Source organism: Gadus chalcogrammus, chromosome 18, assembly GCF_026213295.1.
Source record: "Gadus chalcogrammus isolate NIFS_2021 chromosome 18, NIFS_Gcha_1.0, whole genome shotgun sequence".
In the NCBI taxonomy this organism is placed as follows: Eukaryota; Metazoa; Chordata; class Actinopteri; order Gadiformes; family Gadidae; genus Gadus; species Gadus chalcogrammus.
This window is the reverse complement of record NC_079429.1, coordinates 7,040,760-7,056,162: the sequence shown is the minus strand read 5'-3', so window position 1 is coordinate 7,056,162 and position 15,403 is coordinate 7,040,760. Positions and strand designations below refer to the sequence as shown.

At 47.6% G+C, this 15,403-nt stretch overlaps 1 protein-coding gene across 1 annotated transcript; it reads right to left on the bottom strand.

Annotated features, from left to right (window-relative positions):
• Positions 1 to 10,713: 10,713 nt before the first annotated feature.
• LOC130371777 (heparan sulfate glucosamine 3-O-sulfotransferase 2-like) lies at positions 10,714 to 14,569 on the bottom strand. Its single transcript, XM_056577640.1, has 2 exons — positions 14,097 to 14,569; positions 10,714 to 12,246 (listed from the first exon to the last, which is right to left on the bottom strand). Exons 1-2 carry the CDS (start codon positions 14,567 to 14,569, stop codon positions 11,628 to 11,630), a joined length of 1,092 nt encoding a protein of 363 aa, XP_056433615.1. The 3' UTR covers positions 10,714 to 11,627.
• Positions 14,570 to 15,403: the final 834 nt, after the last annotated feature.

Genomic DNA, 15,403 nt, shown 5'->3' with positions numbered 1-15,403 from the left:
GTATCAGTGGGTGTGGTTTTACATTCCAGGCTCATCAGTGGCATTCTCCACAGCAACCAGTCCGACTCACTGCCTTCCTCCGTCTTTAAACCTTTAAAACCACGAGCAGGAGAGTCTCCAGGCTTTACTGCGATGTTGCATAGTAAAATAAATAAACAAAAAAAAAACACTCATCACATAATTGATTGTATAGAGATTGATCTTAAAAATGTTTTATAATGAGGTTCTTTCATAACTGTAATAACGACTGGCTTTTACAGTTGGGTGCGTTGGGTTACGACCACCGACCTGCAGGTTTTCTGCTCTTCACCTGCATGAGCGCTTCCCCTGACGTCGGCTGATCACACGTGGCCCCTGCCGCCGTCGTGGTCGGGACGAAATGCAGTTTCTGTTTTGGTCACAAAGTCCTGTTGGATCGATGAGTAACGTTAAGGAAACCACACAGCCCTTCCTCTATATGATAGATTTCTACCGTAAATTGTCAGGAAACCACAGAGGTAGGCCTACAGCGCTTTGTAATCAGGAGGCCTACCATGTTGATGACAATAAACGGTTACAATTGGTTTTAGTTTTAATTCTTTTTTGTAATGCATCGAATTTCTTTCTGTGACTACGTGTAATTTTGGTTCTTTTTTGCAGAATCCATCGACATAATTGGTTTGAGGGTTAAAGTTTGGTCAGTCCACTTCAGTTCGAGTACAAGATATCATGTCGGTTAATAAAATACCTTTGGTTACGTTTCTGTTGTTTTTTTTGTTATGGTTTCTATTCTTCATATGTCCACATGATGGAGCCCTTCTTCCACAAGTTTAATCCACCACCTACACACCTGTCAACCCTCCCGTTTATGCCGGGATTCTACCGTATTTCACATTCCTCCCCCGCTCCCTCACGTTTACATTTTGTTATATAAAAAAAGAAAAATAATATTGGCAGTGCGTTAACGTTGACGGAAGTGCATAATGTGATGTTCCGCTCCGGTAAAGAATAGCTTCGGACCAGACGTTCTCCCAACTTCATGTTTCATTTGCTATGCAGATAAGGGCTGGCTTAGCTTGCGTACATAATAATTCTGCCCGGTACGAGATGGACCGACCAATCACAACCGTTTATCTAATACGAGGCTTGATATATACGAAGACGAACAGAGGAGCGCCGTAAAGGTCATTTTTCAACCATGACAAAGATGGCTGCCTCTGATGTCGAATATTCTATAGATAACGCTATCGAGACAGTATTTAACAAACTGAACAGTATATTTTCACTGAAAGAAGGAAAAAAGGACTTTACCGTAGAAATATGTTTGTTTGTCGCTCATGCTGTTTGCCCGTTTCATTGCTATGCATTGTAAGCCAATCCAAATTGCGTACAGACTGCTTGAAATGTTAAAGAAAGGGCCAGTCACTTTGCTTGAAATATGTTTCAAACATGAGCCAAAAAGATTGCTAAAAAAAAAAGAGAATTGCCAATCAGATCACTCAAAAAGAGACAATGAGACATCAGATCGCTCAAATAATAACAAAACTAGTCTATCAAATCGCAAAAAAGTAAATAAAAAGCTAATCGGATCGCTTGAAAAAACATGAGCGTTTTCATCAATCAGCATTGTGTTACCTCTGGCAATCTATAGAGTTTGATACATTAAATTAAATGCCAATCGTCCAGATTGCAAATTTTAATTCAAGTGACATCTTTTTGTTAAGATAATGACCAACATAAGCGGGACTTGAACCTCAATTAAAACAAAACAATTTAGGTGAAACAAATGTCCGCCAAGACATTTGTTGGACAATGTTGGACAAAAAAAAGGTGCTTTGATTTTTTTTAGATCTGCCTTTATATTTATACATGGAAATATGCCATCACTTGCATCGTCCCCTCCAAGGCTGAAACCAAAGGGATAGGCTCTCGCCGACAGCCAAATATGTTTCATTGATCGTTGATCTGAGCACAGGATGGATGAGAGAGAGAGGGAGAGACAGAGAAAGCGAGAGAGAGATGGAGAGGAGAGGATGAACACTGTGAGAAAGCAAGGGCGATTGTGTGTTTGTACTATATGTTTGTGTGTGTGTGTGTGTGTGTTTATGTTTGTGTCAATGCATGTGTATATGTTTGTGTTTCTGTTTGTGGGTGTTTGTCGGTGTGGGTGTCTGACAGTCTGAGTCGCATAAGTCGACTGCAGCTTGAGTTAAAAAAAAAAACATAGTCCTCTCACTTAGAACCTAATTCTGTCTTCCTCACTTCGGTTCTCCCTTTCTTCCCTTCCACTCTCCTGTCATTCCTCTCTTCTGCCTCCCTCATCTATTCAGTTCTTCCTCTCCGTATCTCCCTAATCCATGCTGACACCAAGACGTTCTCCCAGCCTTTATTTTCTTCTTCATCATCCTTATCACCATGTCCAACGTCATCATCAGCATCATCCCCAACATCTTCACCATCATCATCATCGTGAGTACATGTCTTGATGTTGCGTCACCGTGCATTTTTACAGCACGAAAAAGGAAAACAAGGTGAATAATTTAGAGTTGATGAGTCGGAGGCTCGGCTGCTCTCCACTCCGCTCCTCTCCACTGAAGTCATGTTCCGCTTTTACTTACAGGCCTGAAACATCTCCGAGGCTCGGGTGCCGCGGAGGCCATCGGCTCTCAGGTGATCAAATATGAATGAAAGTGTGGCACCGGGGAGCACTGGACACCTCCTCCCAGTGCCGGGTCGGAACACAACCTGCTTTCTCAGGCACGCCGAAAGGAATCAACATAGAAGTTGCCCAGGACACCTCTGAAAACATGCTCTGAAGACATCATGGTCAGCTTTGGAACCTTCCTTAAAAGGTCCCACCTGCAGCAAAATTACTAACACGACTATGCCACACCTTTCAAGAACATGACAACACAGCAATAAATAATCTAGTAAAAGCTCAGGACCATGCCTAGAACACACCAAGAACACGCATTAAACACACCTGGAACATGTAAAAAAACATGAGATGAACAGTTCAGAAAACACGCTAAGGAACAGTTAAGAGCAGCTTATGAATTGACTAGAATGCATCAGGAACTGCTCAGGAACATGCCTAGAACCCACCAAGAATAGCTCAGGAACATGCCTAGAACACGTAAAGAACTGCCTAGGAACATGCCAAGAACGCATCAAGAACTGCTCAGGAACATGCCTAGAACTGTAGAACACATCAAGAACTGCTCAGGAACATATCTAGAACGCATCACGAACTGCTCAGGAACATGCCTAGAAGTGTAGAACACATCAATAACTGCTCAGGAACATGCTGTAGAACACATCAATAACTGCTCAGGAACATGCCTAGAACTGTAGAACACATCAAGAACTGCTCAGGAACATGCCTAGAACACATCAAGAACTGCTCAGGAACATAACTACAAAACTGTTAGAACTGCATTGCACTTCTGCACCTTCAGCAAATAACACAAACGTGTTATGATTGTGTGTGAAATACACTTTCATTTAAATAAAAAGTTATTTCACCCATCAGATAAACATAGGGAAGTAAGCATGTTGTATATGTTACAAGTTGAGCGTTAGGGATACGTGATATGTTGCAAAATATCACAACTGATGGCTGTCCCGACAAACAGGGGAATAGAAAAGTTGCTGAGTGTGGCAACGGAGAATTCATATTTCATCAGTGTCCGCCCGCACATGGCACCCACACGCACGCCACGACACCTCCCCCGACACCCTGCCCCCGCATGAATGTGCATACCCCAGCCAGAAGGACCTGCCAATCAAAAGGTGTTAAGACGGCGCCATCGGCATGACAACAGCGTCGCAAGATGCATAAAGAGGCTAAACTCATCATCAGAGAGAAGCGCTGTGGTTGTGTGTGTGTGTGTGTGTGTGTGTGTGTGTGTGTGTGTGTGTGTGTGTGTGTGTGTGTGTGTGTGTGTGTGTGTGTGTGTGTGTGTGTGTGTGTGTGTTTGTGTGTCATGAGGTCTTTGATGTTGGGCAATATCATGAGGGAAAATAACACTTTTGATATTTCATGAGCGCAGAAAGAATAAAAATAAAATCTCTGAAAACACACTTTCTCTCTGAAACACACTCGCACGCACACATGCTCTCCATACACATGCTCACACACACACACGCACACTCAAAGTAAGACTCTTTGAATTTTGAAGGCCGCCCTCCAAAGCATGCAGTTCTCTCGACATGACACCTCAATCGAGAGAGAGAGACAGAGAGAGAGAGAGAGAGAGAGAGAGAGAGAGAGAGAGAGAGAGAGAGAGAGACAGAGAGAGAGAGAGAGAGAGAGAGAGAGAGAGAGAGAGAGAGAGAGAGAGAGAGAGAGAGACAGAGACAGAGACAGAGAGAGAGAGAGAGAGAGAGAGGGGGAGAGAGAGAGAGAGAGAGAGAGGGGAGAGAGAGAGAGAGAGAGAGAGAGAGGGAGCGAGAGAGAGAGAGATGAATAAGGAATTGGCTGAGCATTAAACTATGTATGTATGGTAGCTGTCAGCTCTACAGCTAACACCACTCTCCCTTCTAACACCCGCTCTCCCATCTCTCCCTGTGTGTGTGCGTGTGTGTGTGTGTCTGTGTGTGTGTGTGTGTGTGTGTGTGTGCGTGTGCGTGTGTGTAGCTAAGAAGAAGATTCTAACTACCATGTAAACAACTCCAACGACAGCCACTTCCTGTGCAGACTGGCGGCGTGGTTGCATTGTCTGTTGTGGACCTGCATGTTTACAACATCTCGCTGGGTAGCTGCCCGGTTGCCCGAATCCTTGGGACCATATTGTGCAATTGCATGGTTGCCTGGCTACATGATTGCATTCTTTAGGTCATGCATGGTTGCAATGTGTTGTTGCGAAGATGCCCGGTTGCCTGGATGTGGGTTTGAGTGGATGCGTGGTAGCATGACAGCACATTTGCCCGTTGCAGTGTTGCATAGTTCTGATCTTGTGCGGTTTGAATGGCTGCCTAGCTGCACGGTTGCACCCTTGCGGTACCACAGGGATGGTACGCTGTGTGGTTGCACGATTGCCTTGGTTGCGATGTTTTCTTGGATCCATAGCTGCATTGATTTCAGGTTGCGGGCTCACCTGGTTCGCCTGGTTCCATTCTTCCCTGGATGTGGTCGCAGTAGTGCGCAGCTGCGGTGCTGCGTGGTTGTCATCCCACGTCGTGATTGACTCCAGCAGTGTCTCTGGTCGGAAGGAACCTGTCGAGACTAACAAGATAATTAGCACATGACTCCTGGACGCACGGCGAGAGGGAGGGAGAGACAGAGCGATCTCCCCTCTCCTCTAATCAAAGCTCCAGCCTCTCATCTGTCTGATGAATAGACAGAGTGGAACATCTCTAACGCTGCAGACTGCCGACGTACGCTATTCTGCAACATGGAAGCCCCAGAGTCCCCTTCTCCCTGTCTCTCCCCCGTCTCCCACCGCTCTATCTCCCCCGCTTCCCACTCTCTCTCTCTCTCTCTCTCTCTCTCTCTCTCTCTCTGCAGGGCGCCATGTGTGGAGGACATTTCTGGTGTGTCGTTTGTGTTGTTTCATGTTAAGTGCTGGTGTGGTAAGTGGACAGGGGAACCTCTGGTGTGGTCCGGTGGAGGGGGACGGGGGGGGGGGGGGACGGGCGTAAGCGAGTGCAGAGTGTTATATGGTGTTTTTTGTAAGTTAATATATGGAGCTCTGTAGTTCATCCATCCTGTTTCCTGTCTTGACTTGAGGTTGTCAGGGTGGAAGTCAGACAGGAGGGGCGATAGCAAAGTGGAGAGGTGTGGGGGAGAGGGAGGGAGGGAGGGAGGGAGGGAGGGAGGGAGGGAGGGGAGGGAACATTAGCAGCAGGACAGAGTGCCGGAGTTGTCAGTGCTTGGGTTTAATTTGGTCCCAGAGTCTGACGCTCCCGCCGCTGGGACTCCCTGTCGGCGCCACCCAGACTCCTGCTTGAAGCACCTCCTCTGCCCGCACCTCCTCCTCTCACATCTTCACCCCTCTCAGGACCTCCTACAGGAGCAGCTCCTCTCCAGAACACCCCCTCTGATACGCACCAGGACAAGAGTCTCCCCCCTCCTCCCCCCATCTCCCTCTCCTAACATCTCCCCCCCCTCCCCATCTCCTAGTGTCTCTCCCCCTCTCTCCTCTCCCTCTCCTAACGTCTCTGTCCCACTATCCTCTCCCTCTCCTAACGTCTCTCCCCCTCTCTCCTCTCCCTCTCCTAACATCTCCCCCCCCTCCCCATCTCCTAGTGTCTCTCTCCCTCTCTCCTCTCCCTCTCCTAACGTCTCTCTCCCTCTCTCCTCTCCCTCTCCTAATGTCTCTCTCCCTCTCTCCTCTCCTTCTCCTAATGTCTCTCTCCCTCTCTCCCCTCCTTCTCCTAAGGTCTCTCTCCCTCTCTCCTCTCCTTCTCCTAAGGTCTCTCTCCCTCTCTCCTCTCCCTCTCCTAACGTCTCTGTCCCTCTCTCCTCTCCCTCTCCTAACGTCTCTGTCCCTCTCTCCTCTCCCTCTCCTAACGTCTCTGTCCCTCTCTCCTCTCCCTCTCCTAACGTCTCTGTCCCTCTCTCCTCTCCCTCTCCTAACGTCTCTGTCCCTCTCTCCTCTCCATCCCCTCCCGTGTCTCTCCCTCTCCCCTCGCCCTTTCTGTAGTGTCAGTATCTCTTCCCTAGCCACTTGCTCCCCTCCAACCCCCCCCCCCCCCTCTCTCTCTCTCTCTCTCTCGTTCTCATTCTGTGCTGCCTCGGTCTCTCATCCTGTGAAGATGTTCTAGTTTGTAGCTTGTTCAACACATCATGTGAGGACATCTCCCTCCGGACAGACGTCTTCTACTGTCTCTGCTGCACCTTCATCACCATCCTCATCATTCTTGTTGTTATCCCTCTAGTTTGTTATCATAATAGTTAGTTCCATTACAGATTCAAAAACTTGTTTGGGAGCTCATATTCTATCAGAAACTTCGGATACATTAAGGAGAGATTTTTTGAGGTGTACATCAACACGATTTAGCAAAGTACACATACAAATTGACACACACACACACACACACTATCTGTGTGTGCACATCTTTCTACAGAGATATAGAGAAGGATAAAGAAAAGCTGTTCCTGGGAATATTCAACTCTATGTGGAGCTCAGTAAACATACAATGCGCCTTCCCTGTCCTTGACCCACACACCCACCTGACCCATCACACACACACACACACACACACACACACACACACACACACACACACACACACACACACACACACACACACACACACACACACACACACACACACACACTATCTGGTTACCCTAACCCTAAAGCCTTTTTTTTTATTTCCTTACTTACCTTAGTTATTAACCTTGATCGGAAAATAAATCTTGTTCGCTAATACTCCATCCCCTCATCTACACCTACTCTGTACAAATCCCATTACAATCAGGGCATTTAGCAGACACTTTTATCTCAAGCGACTTACATCGGTTAATACACACATCGACACACCGACGGCAGAGTCAACCATGCAAGGCGACAGCCAGCTCGTCAGGAGCAGTTAGGGTTAAGTGTCTTGCTCAGGGACACATCAACACTCTAGGAGGAGCTGGAGATCGAACTACAAACCTTTCGGTTACAAGACAACTGCTCTTCCTCCTGAGCTAAGCCGACCCCGACCCCAATATTGATATACTTTGACAAAAATTACTAAATATAAATAAATAGGATGGATCAGTTCAACAATTCAATGTCCCAAAACAAGGTTTGTCATAATGTACAAGTTCTGGGATTAGTTCTTAGTGTATCTGTTACAGTAAGTATGTATCAGCTCAACAGATCTTCAACGTATTGTCAACAAAAGCCAATTATCTATGATTGTTATGCTAATTTGGGTTTGGGTTAGCGCTACGGTGACGATATCATCAAGATCTGATTCCGAAATGATTAGACAGGATCCCATAGTTACATACCAGCGCCTCCAGGGATACCAATCCACAGGGGAGAGGAGGAGACAGAGGGAGAGAGGGAGAGAGAGAGAGAGAGAGAGAGAGAGAGAGAGAGAGAGAGAGAGAGAGAGAGAGAGAGAGAGAGAGAGAGAGAGAGAGAGAGAGAGCATGAAAGAGAGAGCGGGAAAGAGAGAGCAAGTGGGAGAGTTGGAGAGTGGGAGTGAGAGAGAGAGAGAGAGAGAACGAAAGAGACAAAAGATAGTGATCTAGAGAGAGGCGGGGGAGTGAGTTGAGGGATGGAGGGATAAAGAGAGAGAGGGGGGATGCAGAGAGGGAAAGAGAGGGAGAGAGAGATGGGAACAGAACAAGGAGAGGGAGGTAGCCATAGAGAGAAAGAAAAAAGACGAGAAAGAAAGAGAGAGAGGTGGTGATGGAGAAGTAGAGAAATGGATTGAGAGAGAGAGAGGTAGAAATAGAGGAAGAGAACATATGAGAGTGGTAGGGAAAGTGAGAGTGGTAGCAATAGAGAGGTAGATAAAAGGAGAGAAGCAGCGATAGCGGTAGAGAAAAGCAGAGAGAAAGCGGTCTCAATATATGGTTGGAGAAAACGAGAGAGGTGATAAAGGAGAGGGGGGTACCGATATAGAGCTAGAGAAAAGGAGAGGAGATTTGACCTGCAGGTTTTCCCCAGAGTCGTTCAGTCTAATCAGTCCCTCACTAGGAGCAGGAGGAGGAGGAGGAGGAGGAGGAGTAGGAGGAGGACGCCAGCCAGTAGGCCTAATGAGGACCCATGTGTGCGATACAAGGAGCAAGAGAGGGGCATGAGGATGAGAAGAAAAGCAGGAGGAGAGTTAATAGAAAAAAGCAGGAGGAGGAAGAGGATGATGAGGACGAGGAAGAGGAGGGAAGATGAAGAGGAGGAGTAGCAGAGATAGCAAAGAGAGGAGCAGTGGGAGGCGAAGGAGTACGCCAGCAATCTGGACTCACCTGACAGCTGGAGAATATGGAGACAGAGCTGACACACACACACACACACACACACACACACACACACACACACACACACACACACACACACACACACACACACACACACACACAGTGCGCTCTCCCAGAGAATGTGGGAGTTTAATGAAGGCTGTGACAGAGAGAGAGAGAGAGAGCGTGAGATGGAGAGGAATAGGGACATAGAGATAGAGATAGTGAGCGAGCAAGAGTGAGCCAGCGCGAGAGACAGCAAGAGAGAAAGAGAGAAAGTATCTCAGGGGTTGGTTAGGCAGAGTGTAAAACAGTGAAGTGATGTTCGCGGAGAAGTGAGTTTTCCTGCTCCCCTCTAGAGCTCTGAACATCAGGATTCAGTAGGACCAGACTCTCTGATTTTCTAGCCCACAGAGAGTACGGTACTCTGGAGAAACGAAACACATCTGCCCTCAATACACTCTGCTCTCTCTCCCGCTTCCCCTGCTGCCTCCCTTGACATCTCTTCTCCATCTCTCTTCCTTTCTACTTCTCTCCCTCCCTCTCTCCGCATCTATTGGATCATCAAACTGTGTGGAATCCGTTTAATCAAGAAGTTTTACTTTATAAATATGAATTAATTCATGTCTTTAGAAACTTGTGATGCCAACATCCACACCATCCCTCATCTACCGTCAGAGAGGAAAGAGTGGTACTACAGTGTTTCCTGTTAAAGAACAGTAAACTAATAGCAGGTGGCTGAACCCCTACCTCAACAAACTGTTTTGTTATAACACACGTCTGCAAGGTTTTCCACCTTGCGTGAAGAGAGAACCGGTTAACATCATTTGCAGACTGTATTGTGCATCTGACGTGTTGACATCTTCTCAGACGATGGGTGGCTGATGACTCCCCTGTTCTGTCGGACCAGCGGGAGGTTTTAGTATTCACCGCCACGCGGAACACCCAAACCTCCCATCTCCATGTGTCAAACAGTCCCGGCTGAGATGTGATAAGTGCCACAACTCGGTGGCATCGGGGCTGTCATTGATTAGTGATCAGAATAATAAATCCGAAAGAAACCTCAACTGATACTCAACACAGCATCCCTGGGCGGGTCTCTGAGGAAAACTGTGGAACCTGGTGGAAATCCCACTTACCTTGTTACACGTTTACTTTTACCCTGTTTGGAATGGAAGGCATAGTGGTTCAGGCTGTAGAAACATCAAGACTTGGGTTTCTATCGCATCTTCAATTTCACATTCAATGTGAAGAGTGTAAGGCCCAATCCCATTTCTACCCCTTACCCCTACCCCTTCCTCTTACCCCTTCAAAACAAGGGGGAGGGGGAAGGGGAAGGGGGAACGGGTAGAAATGGGATTGGGCCTTTGTGTCTATAAAGGTAGAGTGGAACCAAAACAAATCGGGTTGTACAAAGACACCCTGAGGGAAATGTTTAACCTAGTCAATAACATCATATTTACAGAGGAATGAGTGAAAGGTGAAAGATAGCCACTCAAACCTCTTTGCTTTACCCTTTCACACACATCTAACCATTCACACACACTCACATATCCACCAACACACGTTCACTCATTTACAAACACATTCATTCCTTCACACACCAATAACCCATTCACGTCATGTGGGACCAACAGCCGTTTATTGTCTCGCCCAAGGAACCAACAGGACTTCAGGCGAGGAGGAACCAGCCACCCTCGGTTCCTAGAAGTGTCAGTCAACGTATTGACCTCTTGACCAACCGCCACAAACAACCAGACCCTCAACATGTTGTGAGGAAACATCGGAGCTGAGCGCCAGGAGTCATCAGAGAGAGACGTAAGGTGAGGATTCATTTATTAGTTTGCTATGTGCGGCCCGTGAGGTGTTGGTGGACATGATACGAGAGCAGATCTTACATCTTAAAGTTACAGAAAAATTAGCAAGGTTTTAATTCTGCATAATCACAGCCATCATAAAGTCCTTACGACTGAAGCGTTGGTTGTTGCATTCACAAGACATCCTACTCATGCTATGAATACAGCGAATATAATCCAAAATATACCCTGCTTAGGGTATAGCGTTGAGGCATCTCCACGCCAGTCCTCCGAGAAGACAGCTCTGACATTTCCAGGGTCTCTCTCTAATCCCTGTTTTGATTAGTGCAGCAGGTTTCAACAGGAACTAATCCAACTCATCCGTAGATTCGTCCTAATCCACCCGTCAGCCAACGGAGAAGCTGGTAAGCAGCATGAGCTAACATCCTGAACCGCTAAATAGCTAACGTGACATTTGGAATTGAAGCCAGTGAATCTCCCCTCTTCGGTGTTCAAAGCAGCGCTCACACACTGGTTCCCAGTATGGAGAAATGAACCGCAGGTCAGCTAGCCTTCCCTCCCAGCTGGGAAACAAGCTAATTGTGCGCTTTTATTTTGAAAGCCATGCGACAAGAACCTTTCTGTGCCACTCTTAAGCGTCCATCATACTGGAATTGTTCCCATCTTAACTTTGTTTGCAGGTGTTCTCATCTCATGAGGGAGAACAGCTGGAGGGGGGGACTTAAGATGTGTGGTTGGTAGCGAGAGAGGGAATTACATCTCCTGGTCATCTTGTACTTCATGGTTCGCGTCTGTATTAGTGTTCCTTGGGGGGACGGCCAGCCGACATACACATCAATTAAGAGATTGGATATTTCTTTTCGGAAGTTGGAATGAGCAGAGCTGGCCGGATTCTCTCCGATAACTCTCAGCATTCGCCCCCTGGGTTAGTCCCATCTGAAGTCAAACCCCACCATCTCATAGAAGCGGACGTTGTGCGGCCGGTAGAAGTCCCGGAGCTGCTCGACGGCCTCGCGGTCGATCTGGACGTGGGTGCGGCCCTTGGACTTGCCCAGGCAGCGCGGCGACACGCTGCTCTCGGGCTTCTTCAGGCAGGGGAAGCCCTTGGTGCGGTTGAAGTAGAAGTGCTTGTCGGTAACGATGCGCTTCAGGCCCAGGAAGTCCTGCACCCGGCCCAGCTCGCCGGCCGGGTCGGTGATGAGCCGCTCGCCGCTGACGAAGTGGATCTGCTCCAGGGGGAAGTGGCGCAGCCAGCACTCCAGGTGCAGGGCGTACAGGCCGATGCGGATGGCGTTCCACGAGACGTCCACCAGACCCTGGCTCTGGTTCAGGAAGGCCAGCTCCTGGAAGCTGGGCAGGTCCGGCGTTTTGGTCAGGGTCTGGGTGTAGTCCGATATGGCGCGGGTGACCGGGTCGCGGACCACCACGATGAGCTTGGTGTGGCGGGACATGGCGGCGATGCGGCGAGGGGCGTCGGCGGTCACGAAGTAGCTGGGGGTCTTCTCCATGGAGATCTGGCCCTCCAGGGTCCGAGGCATCAGGCTCCTGGACACAAAGCTCACGTGAGCGAATCACAGCTGCAGTCGGACCTTCAACACAGTTAGAGTCTGTCCTTAATTAAAGTTACATCCTGTCCTCACACACCTCGGGTCCTTATTACAGCTACACCCTGACCTTTATCACAGCTAGAGGCTGCTTCATCACATATGGCCTGTCCATCACAGCTGGTCAGAATATAAAGGAGAGGTTATATCAGGAATAAAATAAAGTAATAGATGTTCAACATATTACACACACTTTTTTGCAAAGAGAATGCAGAATTGAAACAGCAGTAAAGTCAAAGCAAATAGTCAACAATACCATAAACAAAAGACAGAATAAATATAGGTAAGTCTGATAAATATAGCTCATATGTAAACGTATATCTAATATATGTTGAATGCACATCGAGTAACGATTTCATCGACATACAATGTCGTCAACCAAGATAATTGGTGGTTGGAGCCCTCATGATTAAAGATGAGTGGATTGTCTCCTAGAGCTCCACTGTCTGAACCGTTACAGTTTGTGTGTCGACGGTGTGTGTTTAGCGCGTAGTAGTAGTGTATTTTCTGTGTATTCCGTGTGTATTTAGGCCAGCGCTTGGCGGACGCCACTTGCATAAAGAAGTTCCTCTTGGGCTGCCAACCCAGTTTGGGCTCTGCGTGCGTGGAGGAGCGGGGGGCTGTCAGGCAGGCCCCGGCGTCACCCCAGAAATCAGCCCCGGCGCGGGTAATAAATCAACGGCAGGAGATACGGAGGAGACCCTGAAAGTAGGACGCTCCCCACTGACACACCGCGTAGCAAACCCCCACGACATTTACATCTACGGAGCACTTCTGAAGCTGGGAAAAGTTCTACTGATTGTTTTGGGGGGGGCGGGCGGAACAAAGTAGAGTATATGAGGAGAAAAGATAGGGTAGAACACAGTAGAAAGAAACTGTGTATAGCACATTCTATTCTACTGCACCGAGCAGTAGAATAGAGTAGAGATTAATGTAGACAGTGAAGTAGAGAATAAAGTGGATGGTACAGTACAGTGGACCAGAGTAGAGTAGCACAGAGTACAGCCGACAGCAGAGCATTGGAAGAGCCTGCTAGCCTATTAGAGACGTGTGTAGCGCATAGAAGAGCTTCTCAGGGTAGAGCCAACAGAGCGGTCAAGTTCAGACTGCAGTTTAACAGTAGAATAGAGTAGACAGTAGAGTATAGAATATACTGGAATACAGTACAATATAATGAGGGTTTGAGTGGAGTATATAATAGAAGACAGTGGAATAGAGTACATAATGATGTAGTAGATAGACTATAGGATAGGGTATAGAATAGTGCCGAGTTTTAGACAAAGACAACGGAGTGCAGTTTGAGTAAAGTAGTAGTGTAGAGAAGTAGACTTTGAGGCAGTAGATTGTGAGAGAGGAGTAGGAGGAGCCGTTCTAACCAGAATAAGGTTTTCTGTTGATAACTACAAGATGAATGAATAAAGGAGCGCTCGGGTCACCTGACCCCACCTGGGGAAGGTCAAGGGAAATTTACCGAGATGGAGTAAGTGGAGTTGTTTTCTACTGATCCAACTTCTGTTGAGTCACACACTTTAGTCTGAGTGAAACATTTCTTACAAATCTGTTTTACTCTATTATTTTTCGTGTTGAATTATTTATGAATTACTTTTATTTATTTGTAGGTGATGGTAAAATATGAACGCAGTAAATGTGTGTGTGTGTGTGTGTGTGTGTGTGTGTGTGTGTGTGTGTGTGTGTGTGTGTGTGTGTGTGTGTGTGTGTGTGTGTGTGTGTGTGCGTGCGTGCGTGCGTGCGTGTGTGCGTGCTGCCTGCGTGCGTGTTTGCATGAGTTACCTGTACCAGTCCAGTCCGCGGTCGTGGTTCCGGTCGAAGAAGTGAGTCTCGGTGCCGACCGCGCGCACGTCAGGATGAATCCTGATAAACTCCAGAACTGCGCGCGTGCCGCCCTTCTTCACGCCGACGATGATGGCATTCGGTAACTTCTTATTCCCAAACTTTGCGGTCACAGGCGGGGAGCTCAGCGTATCGTTCCGGCGGGGTAGCACACGCACAGGGTCGCGCTCCCCCTCCTCGAAAGGTAAAACGCACGAGACCGATTTCTGGAGGCGCCTTTTCCCGCCACCGTCAACCGGAGAGCGCCGGCAGCCGCGCGGCAGGTCCCCCGGCGTTTGCATGATGACCGCATCAGCAGAAAACAGTGCAGAGTAGCACAGGTATGTCACGAGGAAGGAAAACACGCACAGGCAGGTCGGGATGAGCCGAGGTGAGGACGGCACCGCTCGACCGTTGAGGAGCGCGCATGCCATATCTCCGTGGATATGGACCGCGCATCTTTTATTCCGTCTGATCTCGCGCTGCGTGCGCTCGGGTTGACTTCAATCTAGATCTGGACGTTCAGCACTTTTTTTTTAACCGTAAATAGAGAAATAATTTAATTTGCTAGCTGGCGCGCAATAGTTGCTGCGTTAAAGTCTCGCCACCGAAGGTCTACAACGAAACGCGTTCCGGCGGCGACGTCCAGCTTGGAGCCATTGCCATAGCGCACGAGGGTGTCAAAGAAGAGGAGCGCGCTCCTCTCCCAGAGACCGTCATGCCCCGGGAAAAATGATCTCCTCCCACGTGACATCATAGCGTCTTTGAATTGAAAAAGTAACGTTTTAGCGGGAGTGCGTTATTGATGAGGCGTTACGCAGAGCTCTGGTCTAGTAGATCCATCCTTTGTGGCGCAACAAAGTGAATTAATGGTTTTGTTTGTTAGTACACATAAGCCCCTGTGCCCTTGGGTTGTTGCGTTTTGCATTGTAAATAATTAGGCCTATACATCATGAATCAATCTTGGTCATCATAAAACCTTTAACAATGACATTATTAGTTAATTTCGTTTCAGTAGAATTATGTTTGATAGGCTTACACCGCAGACAACTAACTTCTGTGTGTTTTTATTTTTCAAATAGCAATTCGAATATTATGAGAACAAAATAAACCGATAGAAAAAACTACACAGGGATCTCAATATAAAATGTAATACATTTGGCATAATAGTTGTTCCAAATCGGAACAATGGTGAACGCTGGTGTCAGTGGTCTAACTTTTCAGCATTTTTCTTGCAGAAACGTTGACGTTGCAGAACGCGTATTGAA